Source organism: Eurytemora carolleeae, unplaced genomic scaffold (assembly GCF_000591075.1).
Source record: "Eurytemora carolleeae unplaced genomic scaffold, Eaff_2.0 scaffold124, whole genome shotgun sequence".
In the NCBI taxonomy this organism is placed as follows: Eukaryota; Metazoa; Arthropoda; class Copepoda; order Calanoida; family Temoridae; genus Eurytemora; species Eurytemora carolleeae.
In genome coordinates, this window is record NW_019396953.1 from 150,891 (window position 1) to 175,018 (window position 24,128).

The 24,128-nt window shown below is 32.1% G+C and overlaps 2 protein-coding genes across 2 annotated transcripts in view; both read left to right on the forward strand.

Annotated features, from left to right (window-relative positions):
* The window catches only part of LOC111710463 (uncharacterized), a 25,626-nt gene continuing 1,498 nt past the window's right edge, over positions 1 to 24,128 (forward strand). The window contains exons 1-13 of the mRNA XM_023484561.1: positions 1 to 191; positions 781 to 854; positions 3,192 to 3,228; positions 5,263 to 5,322; positions 5,763 to 5,796; positions 6,398 to 6,474; positions 6,840 to 6,912; positions 8,337 to 8,480; positions 11,037 to 11,098; positions 12,533 to 12,638; positions 14,251 to 14,320; positions 14,603 to 14,681; positions 16,574 to 16,751. Coding sequence (XP_023340329.1) covers positions 142 to 191; positions 781 to 854; positions 3,192 to 3,228; positions 5,263 to 5,322; positions 5,763 to 5,796; positions 6,398 to 6,474; positions 6,840 to 6,912; positions 8,337 to 8,480; positions 11,037 to 11,098; positions 12,533 to 12,638; positions 14,251 to 14,320; positions 14,603 to 14,681; positions 16,574 to 16,751 — 1,044 coding nt within the window. The 5' untranslated portion in view covers positions 1 to 141. The remainder of the gene's footprint in view (positions 192 to 780; positions 855 to 3,191; positions 3,229 to 5,262; positions 5,323 to 5,762; positions 5,797 to 6,397; positions 6,475 to 6,839; positions 6,913 to 8,336; positions 8,481 to 11,036; positions 11,099 to 12,532; positions 12,639 to 14,250; positions 14,321 to 14,602; positions 14,682 to 16,573; positions 16,752 to 24,128) is intronic.
* Positions 21,155 to 24,128, forward strand: part of LOC111710464 (uncharacterized) — a 20,015-nt gene continuing 17,041 nt past the window's right edge. The window contains exon 1 of the mRNA XM_023484562.1: positions 21,155 to 21,243. The gene's annotated coding sequence lies outside the window, so the exon portion shown is untranslated. The remainder of the gene's footprint in view (positions 21,244 to 24,128) is intronic.

Below are 24,128 nucleotides of genomic sequence, written 5' to 3' on the forward strand. Positions count from 1 at the left end.
ATTTTTGAAGCGTTCTGTCATATTTATTTCTTCATTAAATTGAGTGGTTTTCTAAAGATTAAAAAAAAACCTTTACGTTTAATTTTTTTTCAACTAAACTATAGTTTCTGTAACCTGTGGATATTCTCGAAACGTTGTTTCATGTTTATTTTTCCATTAACTAATATAGCAATCCTTTTCTCTTCATTCAGGTATACTATAGAACTGATAATAAAGTGCTTATCAGCCCATCCCTCCCCCCCTCCCCCTTCCTTCCCCTTCCTCCCCCTCCCTACCCCTCAATCTCCCAGTCCGCTTTTTCTTCCTCCCTACTATTATATACAGGGTTACACACAAAAGATGAGACTTCAGAGACGACTGTAAAGAATTTATAATATCAGCTGATCTTGTTTATTCAAGATGCGCTGCTAACTCTAAACTTGTTTCTATCTTTTCTAAATCATTTATAAAGATATGAAAAGACGTTATTCAAGACAGAAGACTATAATTTTAACATTGGAACTGTCATTTTTCAAGAGTTTTAAGTCTTCTCAGACTCATCCTTCGTGGGTAACCCTGAATATATAAGGAAATGGAAAAATTTACGTCAAATCACTTGTTAAACTTTGTGATCTCTGCCCAGGGATAAGAAAATTAAGTTTATTTAAAAGTTCAAAAGAGAGATAAGTATTTATTGAAAACATGTTAATGTTTTTCATCTGACATGAAATTTATATAGATTTGACGTGAGAGCTTCTTCCACTTTTCTTCATAAAATATTTTTATGAAATAATTTTTCAGTCAAAGGCTGGCAGATTATAGACGGAGGAAGGTAATCGTTGAAGAGGAGATTTCTGCAGCATCTGGATTAGTAGGTAGGTTTAGGAGGGATAGGTAGGTTTAGGAGGGATAGGTAGGCTTTGGAGGGATAGGTTGGTTTAGGAGGATAGGTAGGTTTAGGAGGGATATGTAGGTTTAGGAGGGATAGGTAGGCTTAGGAGGGATAGGTAGGTTTAGGAGGATAGGTAGGTTTAGGAGGATAGGTAGGTTTAGGAAGGATAGGTAGGTTTAGGAGGGATAGGTAGGTTTAGGAGGGATAGGTAGGTTTAGGAGGGATAGGTAGGTTTAGGAGGATAGGTAGGTTTAGGAGGATAGGCAGGTTTAGGAAGGATAGGTAGGTTTAGGAGAGATAGGTAGGTTTAGGAAGGATTGGCAGGTTTAGGAAGGATAGGTAGGTTTAGGAGGATAGGTAGGTTAGGAGGATAGGTAGGTTTAGGAGGATATGTAGGTTTAGGAGGGATAGGTAGGTTTAGGAGGAATTGGTAGGTTTAGGAAGGATTGGCAGGTTTAGGAAGGATAGGTAGGTTTAGGAGGATAGGTAGGTTTAGGAAGGATAGGTAGGTTTAGGAAGGATAGGTAGGTTTAGGAGGGATAGGCAGGTGTAGGAGGAATATTTAGGTTTAGGAGGAATAGGTAGGTTTAGAAGGGATAGGTAGGTTTAGGAGGGATATGTTGGTTTAGAAGGGATAGGTATGTTTAGGAGGGATTTGTAGGTTTAGAAGGGATAGGCAGGTTTTGGAGGGATATGTAGGTTTAGGAAGGATATGGAGGTTTATGAAGGATATGTATGTTTAGGAGAGATAGGTAGGTTTAGGAAGGATAGGTAGGTTTAGGAAGGATAGGTAGGTTTAGGAGGATAGGCAGGTTTAGGAAGGATAGGTAGGTTTAGGAAGGATAGGCAGGTTTAGGAAGGATATGTAGGTTTAGGAGAAATATTTAGGTTTAGGAAGGATATGTAGGTTTAGGAGTAATAGGTAGGTTATGGGAGATAGGTAGGTTTAGGAGGGATATGTAGGTTTAGGAAGGATATGTAGGTTAGGACTAGGAGTGATAGGCAGGTTTAGGACGGATATGTAGGTTTAGGAAGGATAGGGAGGTTTAGGAGGGGTATGTTTAGGAGAGATAGGTAGGTTTAGGAAGGATATGCAGGTTAGGAGTGATAGGTAGGTTTAGGAGGGATATGAAGGTTTAGGAAGGATATGAAGGCTAGGAGTGATAGTTAGGTTTAGGAAGGATAGGGAGGTTTAGGAAGGATATTTATGTTTAGGAGAGATAGGTAGGTTCAGGAAGGATAGGTAGGTTTAGGAGGATAGGTAGGTTTAGGAAGGATAGGTAGGTTTAGGAGGATAGGTAGGTTTAGAAGGGATAGGTAGGTTTAGGAGGATAGGTAGGTTTAGGAAGGATAGGTAGGTTTAGAAGGGATAGGTAGGTTTAGGAGGATAGGTAGGTTTAGGAGAGATAGGTAGGTTAGGAGGATAGGTAGGTTTAGGAGGATATATAGGTTTAGGAGGATAGGTAGGTTTAGGAGGATAGGTAGGTTTAGGAAGGGTAGGTAGGTTTAGGAAGGATATGTAGGTTTAGGAGAGATAGGTAGGTTTAGGAAGGATAGTTAGGTTTAGAAGGATAGGTAGGTTTAGGAGGATAGGTAGGTTTAGGAGGGATATGTAGGTTTAGGAGGGATATGTAGGTTTAAGAAGGATAGGTAAGTTAGGAGGGATAGGCAGGTATGGTATAGGATGATAGGTAGATTAGAATAGATATGTAGGTTTAGGAGGGATAGGCAGGTATGGTATAGGATGATAGGTATATTAGAATGGTTATGTAGGTTTAGGAGGGATAGGCAGGCATGGTATAGGATGATAGGTAGATTAGAATGGATATGTAGGTTTAGGAGGGATAGGCAGGTATGGTATAGGATGATAGGTAGATTAGAATGGATATGTAGGTTCAGGAGGGATAGGCAGGTATGGTATAGGATGATAGGCAGATTAGAATGGATAGGTAGGTTAGGAGGGATAGGCAGGTATGGTATAGGATGATAGGTAGATTAGAATGGATATGTAGGTTTAAGAGGGATAGGCAGGTATGGTATAGGATGATAGGTAGATTAGAATGGATAGGTAGGTCAGGAGAGATAGGCAGGTATGGTATAGGATGATAGACAGATTAGAAGGGATATGTAGGTTTAGGAGGGATATGTAGGTTTAGGAGGGATAAGTAGGTTTAGGATGTATCCTAAATACTACGGATTAAGTCTGTTATCCTTGTCATGTAGTCACATGTTTAAAGGGTACCATTGTAAATCGCACACGCAACCTTATATATCTATGGTGAAATTACGTCCCTTCAATAATCAATATTAAATATTATAGAATTGGATCCTGATGATGAGGCAGTTCTAACTAAAAGGAATCAACTGAGTTGTATTTTAAAAATCTTCAAACATTGAAACAACTGAGTTGCTTGTTTTGACACTAAACTGTTAAAAGAAATTGTTTGGTTTTGATAATGTCTACCTTCAAATAAAATAAGCTTGGACCAAATTTAATTAATTGGAGAGGTTGTTGAACTGCCTTCCCCTGAATCAACGATTTAAAGCTTTAGGAATCTTTAACTTTGAATTGGTTATTAAGAATGTAATATTTAGAGCATGATTACTGAAACTAAAAGCCCTTTCTCAGATTCATAGCAGAGTAGAGAACCTAGAGAATAGAGTTAGTGCACCTGGGATCCTTAAATAGTACAGACGTCGAGCTGAGTCTCTGTTTGTACAACCAAGGCATGGAGACATGCACCATTATACTGCAATTAGATAAGTTGATCTTCATCATGCCGGTCAGAGAACAAAGGAGAACACCAGCCTTCTTCCCTTTCATTATGCATGAGTATGCGTCATCAGATTCATCAGCATCACCAAGAGATTTGTCTGGTACTGCTCCGATAGTAACCATAACAGCTAATCTAACTACAGATCTGGATACATCAGAGGCTGCTCTATACTCTCCAGAGGATTCTATGCAAGGACCCGATCTTGCTTGTGATCCAGAGCAGCTAGAATTCCTGTATACAGACCAATGACTGCAGATGAAGAAGTGGTTATGAGGATCTATAAGGATAGGATCTAGTGTCCTCCAGATATGACTGAGAAACCAGGAGGTTTACAGATAAAAAGGTTTGGTGTCAGACCATGGAGACACTGCTCTTTACAGACAGCTCTTCACAAATATGTTGTAGAAACAGCTGAGGAACAAGATGATCTTGAGGCAGAACTGTTGCAGTTGTGGAAGCAGCAGAAATAGAAGCGGATCTTGCTACAGGAGATGCTGCTCCTCAAGAACCTGTGGAAGAGGCAGCAACTGAACAAGATGTTTGAGTTCGAGGAAGCTGCTCAGATAGATCCTGATCAGGAGCAGATGAACAAGGTATTCAAGTTCAGAGATCCCAAACCAAAGCAGCTGAACGAGATATCTGAGGTTGAGGGAGCTTCTCAGATAGTCCCTGAGCAATAGCAGTTAAATAATGGTTTTACATAAAGGGAACCTTTGAGAGTTGCTTATCGGAGTTTCCTAAATACTAGACGGAGAATTGCTGTATTGAAGGATCAGCTGGATCTCCTTCTCCCTTGTGATGTCTTCAAACCACATACTGGTCCGGTACAAACACAAGCTGAGCTGGATATGCTCAATGCTAATTACCGTCAGAGCTGGGCAGATAAGCCATAAACTTTCTCTACATGAAGAGTGGTTTTCCCGAACACCATAGAGAGCTGATTAAAATAAGAGTAACCTTTTACGGATGTATTTAATCATTAAAACTATGAAGCCATGATAAATCCCATTAATTCATAATCATGAGAGATATCTAGAGAAAGTGATTTAAGAGGGATTTATAAGCACAAGAATACGGGGATTCAAGGGGAAATATTTGCACACGCCCTAACCATGGGAGCGACTGATTGATCCTGAAATCCCGGAGATTTACATCTGGATTGTAATCGATTTAACTTAGTAATCACAAGAATTTGAACCAGAGTGCCAGGTTTAGCAACCTCTGTCCAATTCATTGAATTCCATTCCTTTCAATTAAACGTTTTCAAATACAGCAGCCGGCGTTTATATCAATACATTTAAAAAGACTTTTTTATTTAATTTTGGATTTCTAACAAGCGTTTTACAATTTACAAGTTTACAACCAACCAAACAAACCCAATTTATTTAAAATTCGGTGATGGTGATGGACCAAACCTCTGTAGAGTAAAAAAAGTAGATGTTAGTTCCACATTTATTGAAAATATATTTTGGTCTGGGTTGACCCTCGTCAGTTCTTGAGATTGTTTCTGTCACAAAGATTGCAGCTTTTATCTTTGGTTCCATGCTTATGTCGTCTTCATTGTATTGATATATATGAGAGCGACTGTATCCTGCAACCCATCTGGTGATGAAGGTTCATTCTACAATACGGATTGATGAATTCTTTGAAACCCTGCACTGCTATTCTAGAGGGGTACGTACAAACATAAATATGAAAATCAAAATGATGAAATTATAAAGAATTATGTCGCTATTTTAATAAAGTGTGGTTGAGAGTATATATATATTGAGAATCGAATCCATATAATAAGATTTTTTTTCTTAAAAAATAATAATAATCATAGTCTTTTCTAAATTGAGTTTTTAAAATAAAATATCACAATGTTAGAAGAAAACCTTCGCAAGGTAGAGAACTTGCCGAAATCATTCGGAAATTAATAACATTTAGTTATAATTATGAGCACATGTAATACTTTGAGATATATTTCTAACACTCTTTGAGAAATATTGAACTATAACTTTTTGTAATTTTGAAATGTTTTCATTAGTTTAACTTAGTGCTATGATTCTTCTAACTGTGATGTGTAAGTGTGCAAATTCACTTTTACTTTCAATTTGATTGTATTTATTTAGTGGTAATAATGATAGCAGTGAATCACAGAAAATGGTAAGATTTTTCAGAATTAAGAAGCTACTTGTCGTAATTAACATTTCAACCTTTGTGGGAACATTGTATATATGATATGGCAACCAAAAAATATAATTGTATACAGAATGAACCAAAACTAAAATATTCCAATTTAAAAAGAAAAGAAAATTAATTATGAAAGTTTTCCACAAAACGGATTTTTTTTGTTATTAGTCAAACAAACTTCATGTATCTGGGCTGAGCATCGTTCTATCACAGGAACACGCCCATCCCTACCTGTATCTAGGGATGTGCATCGTTCTATCACAGGAACACGCCCATCCCTACCAGTATCTAGGTGTGTGCATCGTTATCAAGTCCGTTTTAAAACACTTTTGTACTCTAAAGGTGGCTTATCAGAAACTGGGCAGTTTATCACAATAGAGAAAAAAATCTCTGATTTAAGGTATCAACTAAACAATTTGGTTGATATTTTTCATCAGAGAATAATGTAATAAAGTGAATTTATCGAACATAAGATAGTATTTACATCTCAGATTTGTTTTGGATCTAAATAATCAAAAACCTTGAATGTTTAAAATCCGAACAAAAAAAGAATGCCCCGTAAACCTGTATCCAGGAAAACCAAAATACTGAAGAAAGACGACACACTGGAGATTGTATTGAATTGAAGGAACTCTCAACATCTTCTAAAAGGTATTTAAAAAACAAAAGTTGATTTAAAGTGATGAAGAATTTGTTCCAATTTTTTTAAACATATAAGCACAAATCACAGTGAAGAAAAGTCGATCTGTGAATTGGAGGTGAAGTTTTCTTTTAAATTAGATAATTAGTTCAACTATCCGTACCTAACTTAACTATTAGGTAATTAGATAATTAGTTCAACTATCCGTACCTAACTTAACTATTAGGTAATTAGGTAATTAGTTCAACTATCCGTACCTAACTTAACTATTAGATAATTAGGTAATTAGTTCAACTATCCGTACCTAACTCAACTATTTCTGATAATATCATGATATTCTACTTATATTCTCGTAATAAATATAATGTATGTTTAGACAACTGTACTCGATGAAGAAACAGGTATCTTTTGATGCAAACCCAGAGGAACATATTTTTATTGATAATGAGGTATACAACAATATTATTTTTATATTTATTTTATCTAAAAGATATAAAACTATTTCTACAGTGGTGTATTATTTTAAGAATCACCCCCTCCCTGAGGCTGGGGGGTGGGGTGATTTTTGAAGATCGGGAGGAAAAAATTAAAAATTTGACATCAAAAGTCTAGATTTTTATCCTTTTTGAAACTTTTTGTTCCCGAAATTTTATCTATTTTCCCTTCAAATCATCTATTTTCCCCTTCAAATGATCTATTTTCCCTTAAAATCATCTACTAATATTCTAATACTCTTTCAGTCAAGATTAGGTACCTCGGACCCACAAACGTCGGACAGTACAAACGTTGGACCAGGACAAACGTCGGACATTACAAACGTTAGACCATTACAAACGTTAGACCATTACAAACGTCAGACCAGTGCAAACGTCGGACTAAGAAAAACAAGTATTTGAATTTTAAGATACTAGCCTTAGAGGGCGCTTCGCGCCCATCTTCTAAATTAATTGTGAACATGTTCTCTTTGTGTACATCGTAAAACAAAACAAAAATAATTCGCGGATTTTCACAAAAAATTTCGTGGATTTTCAAAATTTTCAAAAATTTAATGAAGATCGAATTTTGATGAAGACAAATATTTGAAATTTCAATCATTCATAAACCTTCCCTGAGGTCCCTAGATGTCCCACAAAAAATTTGGGCCCGATCGGTTCAGCCGTTTTGACGTTTATTGGATACAAACAGACAGACAAACAGACAGACAAGCCAGATTTATATATAGATTTAAAAAAGTTATTTTCTTATATCGACTGCAGTCTAATAAAAATCTACCTAAAGAAACTGAGTTCTTTCCACTAACTCAAATATTCTCATCCCTATATATTTACAACCTGGTAATGGAATTAACCTTTGATACTTTCAAACTTAAATTTTATAGATTTCATAGGTTGAAATATTAAAGATTATACGACATCGGGTAGCAAAGGTAAAGGAATTGAAACATCAGAGTTTGTGACAATTGAACTCAACTCCTTTTTGGTCTGTTGTTGTATAAACTATACAGTGCTACCTTCAAAGGATGAGACTTTATTCAGTTGTCTTTAATTTTCATCACAATAAGTGAGTGATTTTTAATTCATTTCTTTTAGAAATGGTATTTTTTTAAACTCAACCAAATTCCTACTTTTTTTTATAAATGTACCTGTCCGACGTTTGTACTGGTCCGAAGTTTGTACTTGTCCGACGTTGGTACCAGTCCGACGTTTGTACCAGTCCGACGTTTGTAAGACCGACGTTTGTACCAGTCCGAAGTTTGTAAGACCGACGTGTGTACTGTCCGAAGTTCGTGGGTCCGACGTGTGTACTGGTAGCAAAGGTTATGGTTAATAAATTAAGAAATTAAGTGTCCAGTGTTTTGTAAATTTTATTCTAGATTGTGAATACAAAGAACGGTAGCGAAGTGAAGAAGGAGAAGTTGGAAACCCTTCTAACAATTAATCCGAAGAGTTCCTCGGAAGTAACAGTATCAATACACTCTGAGGAACCTACAGCTCCAGAAAAATCAACAACTACAAAGGTGACAAAAAAATGTAAAGGAACTGTAAGCGTAATTTCAAATGACCCTCCATGAAAAATGACAATGCCCGATTTATAGCGGAACCAGCTTGAAACCTTAATCTGATCAAAAATGTTAAAGATATCGTCGTTTTCCTGACTAGAAAAATGTTTTTATTCTGATAATTTCTCCATTGCTTCTTATAAGCAAGAAATGCGGGAGTCGATTTTTGAGATACCACAAATGAAATTAACAGTTTCAAGAAATTAAAACATGGATATCAAAATAATACTTGTTAACCCAATAAAGGAGCTGAGGGGTCTAAATCTATNTAGGGTTGAAATGCATGTTCAAAGTCCAATTTTTCAAGGCCAGCTCATTGAAAAAAAATTAGACCGATAGTTTGGGTGGTTTGGAGGTTAAACAAAATGCGAACAAATATTAAAATGTGACACGTGTTTCTACATCCAGTTTTTAAGGGCTTTTAACAAATAAAGTGGATTTGTTGCTTTAATCACAACAGGTTTTACATGCCTTGCAAGCGGTACTCATCTTGTTTACAAATACAAATGGAGTACCGTATGCAAAGCATGTATAATCATATGGTAGGGCCGGTTGCGTAAGTAGTATCTCCTTTCTTTTTCATACTCCTTGGCTATTTTCGATTTTTTTTTTACAGAGTTCTGACTTTTTATCGCCCTGTACTCTACACTATGCATTTAAAAAAAAATTTAACAAGAAATCCTTGAAAATTCTATTCAGTAAAAGTTACAAAATTTCATTGTGATAGTGTCAAAAATGAGAGTGATAGGACAAAAAGACGACAGCCTCTTTAAGGTTAAACAATCCTTTTGAAAATACTATTTCAATCTTCATAAACCCTGATATCTAATTTAATTCTTGATCAGACCAAGATTTGAAAGTTACCTTAAGTAAATCGGATATTGTTATCTTTGCATGGTGGGCAAAGTGGTTATACTAATTGTCCCAAAAAGCATGGGAATTCAGTGACAAATTCGATATCGTCATTTTTATGAATTAGCATTGTAATACCTAATTTCAGAAGCCATAATATTATTATGTCTGCCAGAGTCTATTTTATGAGAAGGGTAAAAGACTGTAAAGATGTGTCTATAGTCTCCGCAAGATCAAGGATATAATGCAAGGAAAGTTATTTCAGAAGTGTACACATCTTTTGTACTGCAGTGTACTGTCTCTGGGCGCTAATGTAAACACAAGACGGATGTCGAAGCCTGACATGGGATCCATCTTTAACACAAAAAAATCAATGAAATATTCTGGTCATAAGAAACTATTATTTGAACTATCAAAATTATCAAAATTTAATTCTTTTAACCTACTCGGATATTAAACGAACACAGATGCATCTATTCTTGTTTACAAATTCCGCCCAGAGAGAACTGGTTTCAATATTTACGCAGAGAATACACAACTGCAATTAACTTTCCTTGCATTATAACCTTGAGAGAGACTATCATCCCCCCTGATGGTGGGTCACTTAATTATGTTATATACAGCCCCTTAATGTATTTTTTTTTCTCATGGGAAAGTTCTTCAGTTCTTTAATTTATCATTATCAACTTTTTATTAGAGAATAGGTTTACAGAGTACAGACAATTTTGTAGTTACCAAAATATTTGTTAAGAAATAATTTTTCATGCGGTTTCTTCACATTCTCTTTTTGTTTGCTGATACAGACGGTACACGTGACAATGATACTGCACTGCCATTTGTTGGAGTTCTGGTTCCGTATTACGGACGTTTCAATTATATTATCAATCATATCGATTTAAAATTAAAATTTATTAAATTCAAATAATAATAGAAGCAAATCTGAGTTTTTCAGGCTCCTCTGAGATATCGTCATTTTCAGATTGGTTGCGTATTTGCTGAATATCATCTGTTTAAAACTTAGAATCTTGAATCTTATACCAAATCTTATAATTTTTATTTTTATTCCTACTGATGATTGGGTTAGACCCATGAAACATTTTGTCTTGGAAGAAATATATATTTAAACATCTAAAATGTATATTTAAACTGAAAAAGTTGAAAATACTACTATCAGTTTCTCGAGACAGGAACATCAGATAGAACTCCTGTAGGTCTTTCATCACCTAATAAAGAAAGCTCTGAAGTTTACGGTTCTGTTGTCAGACAAAATATTAACTTCTAAAATTTGCAATGGAATTGTGTCACATTTGACACCAATGACGTCATGCATAATTTCTTATTACAATCTATTGTACTATCTATATGTATATAATATATACTTTGCTTGTCTGTTTGTCTGTTTGTTTGAATTTAATAAACGTCCAAAAGGCTGAACCGATCGGGCCCAAATTTTGTGTGGGACCTCATATGACCTCAGGAAAGGTTTATGAATGATCAAAATTTCAAAAATTTGCCTCAAAACAAAATTCGATTTTCATTAAATGTTGAAAATCCACAAAATGTTTTTTTAATTGAAATAGAAGACCCTTGTGATTATATTTTTGCCTAATACTATTAGGCAAATGAATTTTTCCCTTTAATATTAGCTAAATGAAAATCTAGATGAGTGTATCTGAACCAGATGAGGATCTCAAGATTGAACCTGGAGATATTAGGAAAATTAGGTAATTCTTAACAGTGAGAACCAGAAAACTGAAAGCTGTCGTCTTTGTTTGTAAATAAGTCCAATCCTAGAGAGCCGGTTTTTCAAATTCTTTCTGATTAAAATTTTTTCTTTAAAAATTTATAAAATACAAACATCCAGAAAACCAGAACCAGATAACTCTGGAAAAGGAAGTCGACTTTTAGACTCAATTTATGACTTTTAATAGTCAAACATGAGGCACAGCAATTGTGCATTGTAAACAGACCCATTTCAATTAATATGTGATTTTATAACTTACTAGTTAAACGACTTGCATTGTAACATCAAATGCAATTCTGTTTTGTCTTAATGTCGTCTTCCTATTCTACAGTTTTCTGGTTATTGCTGTATTAACATACATTGGGTAGCTTTATTTATTTTAAAATCTTTTAGATTGATTATAAAATTTTCAAATTTTCAACTTTCATAAGTTTTCCGATTCACGGTTCTCTTTTTGTCCCTCTGTAGTCTGTAAGAACGATAAATTATTCCTATCTTGAATCTAATTTTCTCGTTTCTTAGAGAATTCCTTGCTTTACGATATAAACCTCACTTTTAGCAACCCGATTTTTCTTTCACTGTTAGCAACCCGATTTTGCTTTTACTTTTAGCAACCTGATTTTTCTTTCACTGTTAGCAACCCGATTTTGCTTTCACTGTTAGCAACCCGATTTTGCTTTTACTTTTAGCAACCCGATTTTTCTTTCACTGTTAGCAACCTGATTTTGCTTTCACTGTTAGCAACCTGATTTTGCTTTCACTTTTAGCAACCCGATTTTTCTTTCACTGTTAGCAACCCGATTTTGCTTTCACTTTTAGCAACCCGATTTTTCTTTCCTTTTAGCAACCCGATTTTTCTTTCACTGTTAGCAACCCGATTTTGCTTTCACTTTTAGCAACCCGATTTTTCTTTCACTCGATTTTTGTTCAAGATCAAAAAAATGCTCTTAAAAATTTATTTAAATTTTTATTCATTTGGTTCTGCCAACTTCAGGTTTCAAACTTAAAAATAATTTTTCTAACCAACAGGGGCCAGATTTAATAAAAATCAACAAATAGTTGAACCGTGTACTTTATGATGCAAAGTTTACCCTAACGCAGTTTAACTACTTTTCGCAATTTATTTATTTTGGTGTCTGCGTTTTTTTAAAGAAAATAGTTTAACTAGTAGCTTAAAAATCACAATCACTGTTTCTAATTTTCATGACTATTTAAAATAAAAAAAATAAGTCTTAAAGTATATTTTTAATCTTCAATTAGTATAATTGTAATCTTTTTTTAGTATAATTGTAATCTTTAACTAGGCTAATTATAATCTTTAATTAGGATAATTGTAATCCTTAATTAGTATAATTGTAATCTTTAATTAGTATAATTGTAAACTTTAATTAGTATAATTTTAATCTTTAATTAGTATAATGTGGGGTCTGAGCTTTATCTATGGAATACTAGATGAACAGATTAGTGGGAAATCACCAAACTGTTTTATATCAGACAGTTTAGAGTCTAGGATGCATCAGGTATTTACCTTTACGTTATTTTCAAGTGGCCATCCATTTCCCAGCAAATAGACACTTAAGTTAAAATGGAGTTTAACTTCACTTTTGCAATCCAGAAGTGGAGTTTTAGTTGAGTTTTTAAGTGAAATTAAACTCTGTAATAATCTTGTCAAAAGTGGGTGTTGTTAACATCACCCACTTTTGCACCGCCACGCTTCTGAAGTCCACTCACAAACTGGGCGAAATCTGGTGGGAAAAAAACTCGTCTTTTACTCGACTTATTGAATCCTGCAGTTTGTAACTTGGTTTTAGCGTGTTGGCTTTAAAGGAAGTGACCGGCAATGTATATGGTTGAACTGAATATGTAGTATTGGGAACCCATTTTTTAGGATTCATTTGAGACATATAAAACGTTTCTACGACATATATTTACTGAGTTTGAGCGTAAAGTCGACGTTCAAAATTATAAACTTTGGTAGGTACGTTTTGAGAATCAGTTTTTTAAAATTATCAAATAACGACGACATTAAATGTAAGCAAAATTCTACAGTAAACTAATTAAATGTTTAGGAACAGGTTGAGAAAATAAAAATTAACTCTTATTATCGAAAAAAGTAATCTTATTCAATTATTAGTTTCTATAATTTCTCTTTAATCACAAAGATTTTCTGGAATTTCTGAAAAGACTTTATTTTTGTCGTCGATATTAAAATTAATCCAAAAATTTTGTCAACAATACTGCATACTCAGTTTAACCACCATACATTGCCGGTCACTCCCTTTAAACCCCAGTTTTGGCACGGTGATTGACGAGTTATGGTGAAAAAAATATTAAGGTTTTTATTGTATAATTTCTCCACAAAAGAAAAATACGGAAATATGCAGGAGAAAACATAAAATGAATAAATTAGATTTGTTTCATTCCAAAAAATACGACGTTTTACTGGAATACTTGTATTAGGAGTACCTTTGTGAATTGTTTATGACAATTATTGTATTAAAGGGTCACTTTATATTACATCAACAGTATTGTATCAATTATTAGATACTCTTCTTTGCTCATGGATTTTTCAAAGGTTCCAGAATATTTTGAGGAGTTCTAAAAATTCCAAACTATTTATTCTAAACATTTAAAAACTGTGCCAGAAATTTGCAAGAATTAACAAAAACCGAACCAATAAAACGACCGTTTTTTAGCTAGTTCTTGCAAATAAATTCTCTCAGGGTTAAAATGTAATATAGTGCAGTAAAAAAAGCGAAAGCTCCAGAACTTCTGAAAAAATTCTTGAACCTTTTAAAAGTCCAAAAACCTTAAAACGAAATAAGCAAAAGGCCGAAAATTACAGTTGCTGATATTAAAATTAGGAAAAACGATTTTTTGACTTTTGTGCTAAATCATGGAAAAGAGAAAAATACTGAAATTTAACTTTAACAGATGGAAAAATAACTCACAAAAATACTTTCTCACATTCATCCTTATCAGTGTGAATACAAAAAGAAAAAAGAAAAACTTTTTTTCATCTTAATTGAAGAACACTTGTAAAAATGGCATGAAAAAATGTGGCAGTTGTATTATTTATCTTTTTTTTTAAATTTTTGTTTGTTTTATTCTAAAATGAGTTTTTAACTTCAGGCGTCTATTGTACTGAGTATCGTGATACCTCTCATATTAGGACCTTGTCTTGCAGTTATCGGACAGATAAGTAAGCACTTTCAGTCATTATAAAGAAATTAAATGTCAAGGGTGTGCGTATATCAAATAAATATTCGTTTTTCAAGCTGAAAAGCTAAACTTTTCCCATGAAATTACATGTACAATCCTTTAATCCTTAAAAACAAAAATCCTCTTTTGTAACTTTTAATTTACTTTAAGATACTTTGATTTAAACCTGAAGTTTTTTTCTCTTAAATTTCTTTTTTTTTAATTTCATCTCTCTTTTCTATTTCAAATTGTTTGTTAAATATTAATATTTTTCTTATTGTAGTTCTTCTGATCCTTGAGGTAACTTTAGAAAGAAGAAAAATCACCACAAACAGTAGCTCGAGGGAAGAATTTAGTTTTAGGTAATCCTACACTACAGTACACTAGAGTCGATTTTATATCTAAAAAATAAAGCTATTCGCTCATAGGTGGCTGGACCAAAGGAATTGAGTATTTGTCACAAACTCAAATTTCCTAATGCTTATATCTTGCCAATCTAATGGTGTAAATCTTTTATATTTCAAACTTAGATCACTTGAACTAACACAATTCATAATTTGAAATATCTAAGGTTTACGACATTGGGTTCTAAAGATATAGGAATTAAAAAATCAGAGTTTGTGGCAAAGACTCAATTCCTTTGCGGAAATTTTTTAATGGAGCCCCTTAAACTCTAAATTTATAATCTAAATATTTTTTCAACCTGTGTCCGAATTTAATAAATTTGAGCCGCGTTTTAAATCCGCCAAAAATCGGTTTCAATAGAGCGCCGGCTAAAATCTTAAAATATTGAATACAATTTTTAGTGGAACCAACCATATTTGAGCCTCGTCTCAAATTTAAGCTGCGGCTAAAATTCTTTAAATTTGGCCTGACCACTGTTTATGTAAGTTTAAAGTAAAGGTATATGACATCAGGTTGCAAAGATATACATGGAGATTATTTTGAAGCAAGTAATCAGTTCCTTTAGCGCTTTGAAATCTGTAATCATGAAGCGAAGTCAAAAATTGGGGAGTTCTATTTTCAAAATTGCAAAATTGCAGAAAATACAAGTTATTTCATGTGTCTGAGTGGAGGATGCACTTAAATGTTCCGAAATTTCCTGGTAAAAGGATTTTAACATTATTTCAATTTTTCTTGTCATTTATTTCCCTAATCTGACGATACTACACATTTATGGAAGATATTTAATGAAAAACATTTTTGCATTGTAAGTAAATACAAATAATATTACTTTCTAAAATTCTAAACCAAGCATATTGGAAGGATTTAGGATTTTTTCTTATTTTTCAAAGAATTAATCTTCTCTATCTTTTACACTTTTAGAAGAAATACAATCCTGTTCAAAATTTAGAAGAGATACTATCGTGTTAAATTTTTTTAAAGAAATACTTTAGTGTTTAAAATATAGAAGAAATACAATCGTGTTAACATTTTTTGAAGAAATTAAATTTTGTTTAAAATTTAGAAGAGATACTATCGTGTTAAATTTTTTAAAGAAATACTTTAGTGTTTAAAATATAGAAGAAATACAATCGTTTTAAAATTTTTTGAAGAAAGGAAATTTTGTTCAAAATTTAGAAGAAATACAATTGTGTTTAAAGTTTAGAAGAAATGAAATTTTGTTCAAAATTTAAAAGAAATACAATCGTGTTCAAGATTTTGAAGAAATACAAAAGTGTTCAACCTTTAGAAAATATAATTGTGTAAAATGTTAGGAGAAATTAAATTTTGTCCAAAATTCAAAAGAAATACAATCGTGTTCAAGATTTTGAAGAAATACAATAGTGTTTAAAGTTTAGAAGAAATGAAATTTTGTTCAATTTTTAAAATAAATACAATCGAAAATGACCGACCACCTTAAACAATTGGATAGAATTGGATTTAGAATTGGATAGAATTGGATTTAGAATTGGATAGAATTGGATTTAGAATTGGATAGAATTGGATTTAGAATTGGATAGAATTGGATTTAGAATTGGATAGAATTGGATTTAGAATTGGATAGAATTGGATTTAGAATTGGATAGAATTGGATTTAGAATTGGATAGAATTGGATTTAGAATTGGATAGAATTGGATTTAGAATTGGATAGAATTGGATGTAGAATTGGAAGATACAGATATAGTTTGATTGCGTTAATTGATTCAACAATTACAAAATATATATTTTTTTAAAGATCAGTTCGATTTCATATTTCTTATAACAATAAAGTTTGATCTTGACAATGCTTTAATATAATGGCTTGTTTAGGAGTGGAGTGCTTGATATTCTACTATGTGTACTACATGCTTGTAGTTTCTCTGTACACCTGGGATTGGCGGATTATCTGTATCCAAACCAAATATCTTTATTCCACTACACCCTGCTCAAATATATCATAGGATACAGCTACCTTTTTCTCTTCCCAATAATACTCATTATCTTTCAAGTAGGTGCAACTAGTGTTTATAATCTCTTCTGCTTCGTTTTATACTTTTCATAAATCTTTGAAGTAGGTGCAGCTAGTGTTTATAATCTCTTCTGCTTCGTTTTATACTTTTCATAAATCTTTGAAGTAGGTGCAGCTAGTGTTTATAATCTCTACTGCTTCGTTTATGAAAACTTTTAATAAAAATTTCAAGATTTAATTACTGTTTTTTGATAAAATTAGTTTCCATTAAACTTTTCAATATTTTAATCATAAAAAAATAGAAAAACGATCAAATGATCCAAAAACGATCGCTACAACATGCTTCATTTAGAATCGCTTTTAGTTTGTTTCTACATATAATTTCTGTCAGTTTCATAAAAGGTGCAAAAACTTTTGAATTGCCAGAGGTCGGATTTAATAAATAACTAGAAGTAGTTGAACTATGTACGGGTGTACTAAAACCAGACGGAAGGAGAAATTTAAATTCATGCAATATTAAAAGTACGACTTTTTGACCTCGTAACTCCTATAGTTTTGATTTTACGTACAAATTTGAGATTATCAATTTTATCCGATTACTATAGAAATTCAAATTATGCTTGTTCGTCTAGAATAGCTCTACATTGGGGGACTCAAGAATGAAAAACTTCCTCCTGTATACGCCCCTTCACTACACTATAGAGTAAACAAACCTCTAAACAATCTGAGATTTATCACTCAACAGTCAGAAGTCGGCCTTTAAGCATCTTTCTACCTGTCCGACAGAAATTATGCTTTTTATGAATATTTAGGGAACATTTAGGGAACATTTAGGGAACGTTTAATTTAGATGGTTCATAATCCTTCCTTGGGGCCATGTGATTTGCCACAAAAAGTTTCAGCTGTTTTGATCTTAATTCACAAACAAACAGAAAAAAATAAAGACAGACAAAGACTTGAAACCGCAACCGCGTTTTGAAAATGCTTTAAATACAAAATTTCAGGCTAGAATTTGAAAATTCTTTGATATCCCTAATTTTCTCTTTTCTGAATCTTATCTCAAAATTCCACAGATTAACCTATTTTTAAAAGTTTCTCCGCAAAATGTATCTTTTTATCCCGTATTTCTTGGCTTTTTTACTTCTTCTTTTTGCTAGGAAATTTCAGGCATAAAAAATTCCGAAATATTTCATGAGTATTCACTTTATACTCTAGGGTTTGTAAATGAGCCTAACTATAGTATAGTACTACAATATGCATGAAATATATAGATAATAGAATAAATCAAAGTTTGTGCCATATTATGAAAACCGTGTATTCATTTTAAAAGTTTTTTTTTTATTTTTTCTGATATTTTTAATCTCCTTGAAATATGTAGTTTCTATAAATATAGATTTAATCTGCTCTGCAAAAGCTGAGCCGGCAGATTTTAAAACATGAATTTGTTTTTCCAAAAATAACATTAATGGAATTTTATCAATTTCGGAAAAAAATGTTAAAATAATATTTAATATCTAAAAATAAACATTTTTTTCTCATCAAATTAATATTTAATTTTTGAAGAGGCTATTGCCCACATACATCCAGACTGCGATAAAAGTTTCATCAATTTTCGAGACTGGGTCGAATTTGATCTGTCGCAACGCCTTGGGCTTTAATTTCACTCATATTTTTTGTAGACTATAGACATGTACATGTTAGACCTGTGATGAGCTTGTTTTTTTAAAAGTAAATGGCAAAATTCTCCTTTAGAGCTGGAAAGGCAATGTGCGTCATGTATCCCTTCAAAAAGTGGCCCTAACTTTAAAATAAAAAAAAAGGTTTTATTAAAATTAGGTTCAAAATCCCTTTAATTTTAAAATTCATGAATCCCTGAAACTTGTCAAATCCTGAATACTTTCATCAACTCATTAATTAATATTTTCCTACTTCCATCACATCCCGTATGTAATATTGTTTTGATTGAGAGTATCGGTATAAATATTAATATATATATAAATATTAATATATGCTGGGTCTAGATTGTCAAATTATTTTATGAGGGCAAGGTTATACTTTACATCAAATAGATTATCAAGTTCACTTAGGTGGCAACAGAGAAAGGGATCAATTATACAGGACGTCACAAGTGTCAAATATAACATGGAACACGAAAGGAACTGAGTTTTTGTCACAAACTTAAATATTCTTATCCTTATATCTTGGCGACCCAATGTCGTAGACCTTAAATATTTCAAACTATTAATTCTGTTAGATAAAATAATCTAAGTTTGAAATATCAATGGTTTATACCCACTGGTTGCAGAGATATAGAAATTAGAAAATTTGAGGTTGTGGCAAAAACTCAATTCCTTTCCTCACATTAGTTGACATATTTTCCAAGACTAAATAAAAAAGTGTAGAACAGAAAATAAAGAACACGTTAAATTGCACTTATTTTACTATGAGATAAGTAATTTATTCTAAAATTATCATTATTATCAATAATTTTGTCGGACGCAAAAACTGAATTGACACTTGTGAAGTCAAAATACATCTGTTACTGATAATGTACAAATTCTACGTTGCCATCTATGGTATTAGGAGCTATTTGCTTTACATAAAACAATCCACACACAACCATCTTCATTTATTAATACGTTGCATTGTTATTTTCTGTTAAAGTCTTGTTTACAAATGTTGAAAAGAGAGCGTAAACGTGTTTCTAGTAACCCTCCATTGAAAGGGTGCCATATCCAATTCACAGCATTTGAAATGAAAGTTTTGCCTTTGTTTGATGAATTAGATTTATAATTTAACTTCAACAAAAATATTTTTATTATTTCTGTAAAACCATAGAATTTTTATGTCGCGAATACAATACATTTCTTATTTAGAATTTGTTCATCTTCCCTAGATCTATATATAGCCAGTCTTTATTACTTTTTTATTTTTCATTCTTTAAAAAAAATACATTTTTTCTATTAATCATTCTTTTCGTTTTTACTCTGATTATACTCCTCCCCATATGTTTCTCAGAAATATCAAAATTTTTTATTATACTTTTTAAAATGAATATTTACATTATTTTTAACCCTCAATTGCAAGGTTAGACAACAAGCACTTTTATTAGATAAGAATAATTTAAAAATAAATCAAATACAATTTTAGAACTTTGCAATAAAGTGTTTAGCTTTTGACATGTTTGACTCACATTCATTGTCTGGTCAATCTTCTATCTAAAACTGTCAAATGTGGTTCAACTGTAAAATTTACTTGCGGATGCATGCGCTGCAGAAACAATGTAGAATACTGAAAGATTATTAAATATAAAGACAACTTCCTCATTGTTAAGAACTAAAGAGGACAGTTGTAAATTGGACAAACCGTTCAATAAATAGAAAGTTACGTTAAATAACGTTAAATTACATTGATAACGTTAAATTACATTAAAGTACGTTAAATTGCATCAAATTACGTTTAATTACGTTAAATTACGTTAAATTCCATTAAAATACGTTAGATTACGTTAAATTACGTCTACTTTCTCTTTAAAATTCTTTTACATTTGTTCAAAACTTTAATTCAAAGTTTTAAACTTTAATATAAAGTTTTAAAATTGAAAACATTTTCATGATTGTGTGTGTTGTTCAAGTAATTACCTCCTAAAATGCTAAATGAAGAGATATGCAAAATTTTCAATCCTAAAAACTAAACATCATTTGTTCACGTTAATCGTTCAAGCGAGTTTAAAAAAGTTTAGCAAATTGAGACTTAAATAACTTGGAAAAACAAACCAAATATCTAATGTACATTTTACATACATACATTTAATGAACGCAAGCAAGCCATATATCAGTTTTATCAATGCAACTGCAAATTGCAATCAAATATAAACATATAGAAACTAATGTAAGATTTGGGGCTAAGCCATGCATGAAAATGTCACATTTTGAGATCGCGGAACTAATTCAAAACTTTCATAAGAAACAGAAAATTTTAAGTCTGCCAATATTTCTGCAGATTTTATATTTCTTTGTTAGACACATAGTACGGAATTTACTAATTAAAAATAGTTAATTAGGAAAGAAAAGGATGAATGTAAAGATAAGGATGAGGGATGAAGGGTAGAAGGATGATGGGAGGAATAGTAGAAGGATGAGGGATGAAGGGTAGAAGGATGATGGGAGGAATAGTAGAAGGATGAGGGATGAAGGGTAGAAGGTTGAGGGATGAAGGGTAGAAGGATGATGAGAGGAATAGTAGAAGGATGAGGGATGAAGGGTAGAAGGAGGAGGGATGAAGGGTAGAAGGATGGTGGGAGGAATAGTAGAAGGATGAGGGATGAATGAAAGGAAGGATGAAGGATAACTGGTAGAAGGATGAGGGATGAGGGACGAATGCAGGATAAGGGATGGAGAGAGTAAGCTCCTACTCCTCTAGTGAGAGTATATGAGACGGGTCTGAGCTCAGTGTAAAAAGAGAATCACTATGGACAACACAGCCTCCTTACTCTAATACTCTGTATAGTGCAGCTCAGTACAAATTCACGGTAAATTACATTCCTCTCAAGGATTGAAAGCAACAAGTGATAATAAAACAAATAGATATATGTATTGCGTAGTATTTTAACAAATTTAGGGGATTTTGTAAAAATCTGATTATCTGAGTGCATTTGACAAATGAACAATTTCCATGCTTCTAATATATAGTGAGATACATAAAACTAGGGAATAGGAAAAAAAAACTTATGACTCGATTTATTATTTAAATTAGTCTATTGGACAAGAAAAACACCAATTGTACAGTGTAAGCAAATAAAATCAAATATACATGAAATAGCTTAAACATCCATCTTAAATTTTTTTGGGGGTGTCCCGCTCCACCGTTTGTTATCAATATACGTTCTTCAATTTCCTAAAAATTTAAAGTTATTAAACTAAATATCCAAATTGATATAATCAATGTTTCAGATCAAATTTTTATCTGATTTTAAATTTTGAAGATTTCAGGCCAAACCAAATACTATTTCCAAATATGGAAATATCTAAATTAATGACATGTTATTTACTTACAATAAAGCTTTTTTATGCAAAGAAAAAAAGTTAACGAATTTTTTTTTCCAGATACCGATGTTAACCCTAATTTTGAATTAGATTATAATTTAATAATATTTTTAAAAAATATGTTCGGTACAGTGGGTCCCATAAAACTGTGTAATAAGAAAACAACTTTCATACTCAAGTTATGATTCTAGATGGTTCAATAAATATAAAACACAGCAATTGCAAAGAGCAGTGTGTAAAGAGTAAAGACACATTTCACTTATTAGGTTGATTCCTATTCCAATGTTTTTTAGGTTTTTACTATTTTCAAAAAAATTTTTATTATTGATCATGGAAAAATAAGTTGTGCACTGAATCTGGAAAATCAGTGTGTGACATTTAAACAATAGTTCTTGATTTAAGCAATAGTTCCTGATTTAAGCAATAGTTCCTGATTTAAACAATAGTTCCTGATTTAAACAATAGTTCCTGATTTAAGCATGAAATTATTTAGGATTTTTATCTGAAACTTCCGTGCTATATGTCAGAAACATGAAAATCGACACAGATTTAAGAAACGTGTTAAAAATATAATTTTATAATAATCATCCTTAGTCGGTTCTATTAATTTAAAGATCGATACGGCTATAAATATTTGACTAAATGTTCAAGACTGGGTGAGACTTTAAAGTGTCGCAATGCCTTGAGTTTACCTACACTTTAGTTTCTCTAGAAGTAATTATTTCCATTTACTGATAGCGCCGATATATGTATTTATCTCCAATTGGATGATGAAATAGATACCGCCATACTATTTCTATTGGTTCAGAATAGACACCAAAGACATGACTGAACCCTGATTGGATCAGGCGCTAATGGACTCGGCATACAAGAGTGCTCAAAAACTCTGATGAACTCACTTTTTTTAGCCCTAGACATTTAAATTTATAAACTCTAAAGCACTTAAAAATAGCTTTAGTTTTGGAACACCCTTACAGTGTGATTTATAATCCCTATATCTTTGCAACCTAATGACAACTAAGATATTTGAAACTGCGATTATTTGATCTAACAGAATTCATAACTTTAAAATAAAGGTCTCCGACATCGGGTTGCAAAGATATATGGATTAGAAAATCAGATTTTCTGGCAATCTCAGTTTCTTTTAATATTTCAAATTACTCAATATTACTCATTAGTTTGCAAAGATAATAAAATATATTTAAAATGTTAAATAATTTTTAACTTAGGAAAATGCAGTTATTTTTTTTCTGTATACAAATAAATATATGAAACCTAATGAAAATGTATTTTTTATTGTAATGACACCATGACAGTTTTTATATTACATAACATACTTTTACTCTCACTTCCATTAAACCTCCTTCATATTTCTCGATCCTGCGTTATAAACATGCCTCCATACTTTCAGCATTAAGTACATTCTTTGTTCAGAATACTCAATAATTTATGATTAGAAAAGAAAAAAGATCAAAAGAAAAATGACAATTTATAAACTCTAGTATATCTTCAACAATAGTTTATGATACTGGTTTGTCTTGCAGTAATATATTGTTTTACAGGGGGTTCCAAAATATAAGATTTCTATAAAATACACACAGGGGGTTCCAAAATTATAAGGTTTCTTTAAAAATAGGAGAGGTTAAAAAGAAAAAAATTTGTTTGTAGGCCCCAGATAATGATTTTACAAAAATCTACTTTCATTAAAAATAATTTTTAGGGGTTTTAATTCTTTTTGGACACATTGAACCTAGGTTGTAAGTCCTAACTCTTTAATGATCATATTTCATTTTTTCTTAAGATTCTAACTGTGTGAGTTGTGTGATATGTTTCCAACAATAAACTAAATCCAGACCAATCTAGAAACTGAACATTAATTTTTATATATGAAAAGTTGTCAGAGCTAACGAAGTAAAAAAGTGGTGGATCATAAATGGATATTGGTCTGACAACAAAGTAAAAAAGTGGTGGATCAGAAATGGATATTGACATTCCTTATATTTCCTGACGCTTATCTAAATCTGAAAATGGGATTTTGCGCGCTTAAATAACCTCAAATTTTTATTTAACAACGTGGGTTTACAAAACAAAGATTTGTTAAGGATCAACCAGGAAACAATTTAAACAACTATAATCTGCCAGATTCCAACCAAAACAAAACTAACCTTGGTTCGCTGTGAACATCAAAGATACACCAAGAACTTAAACCAAGAATTCTAATTTATCTATATATATTTTGTACAATAAGTGTACAGTATTTACTGCGAGGCTTATAAACAATACTCTGCTTTAGAAGAGTCAAGTTTGTTTATGTTCTTCCCACTAAATGCAGTACACTAAAAAAAGGAAATTCCTGGTGTTTTTTCCTTGG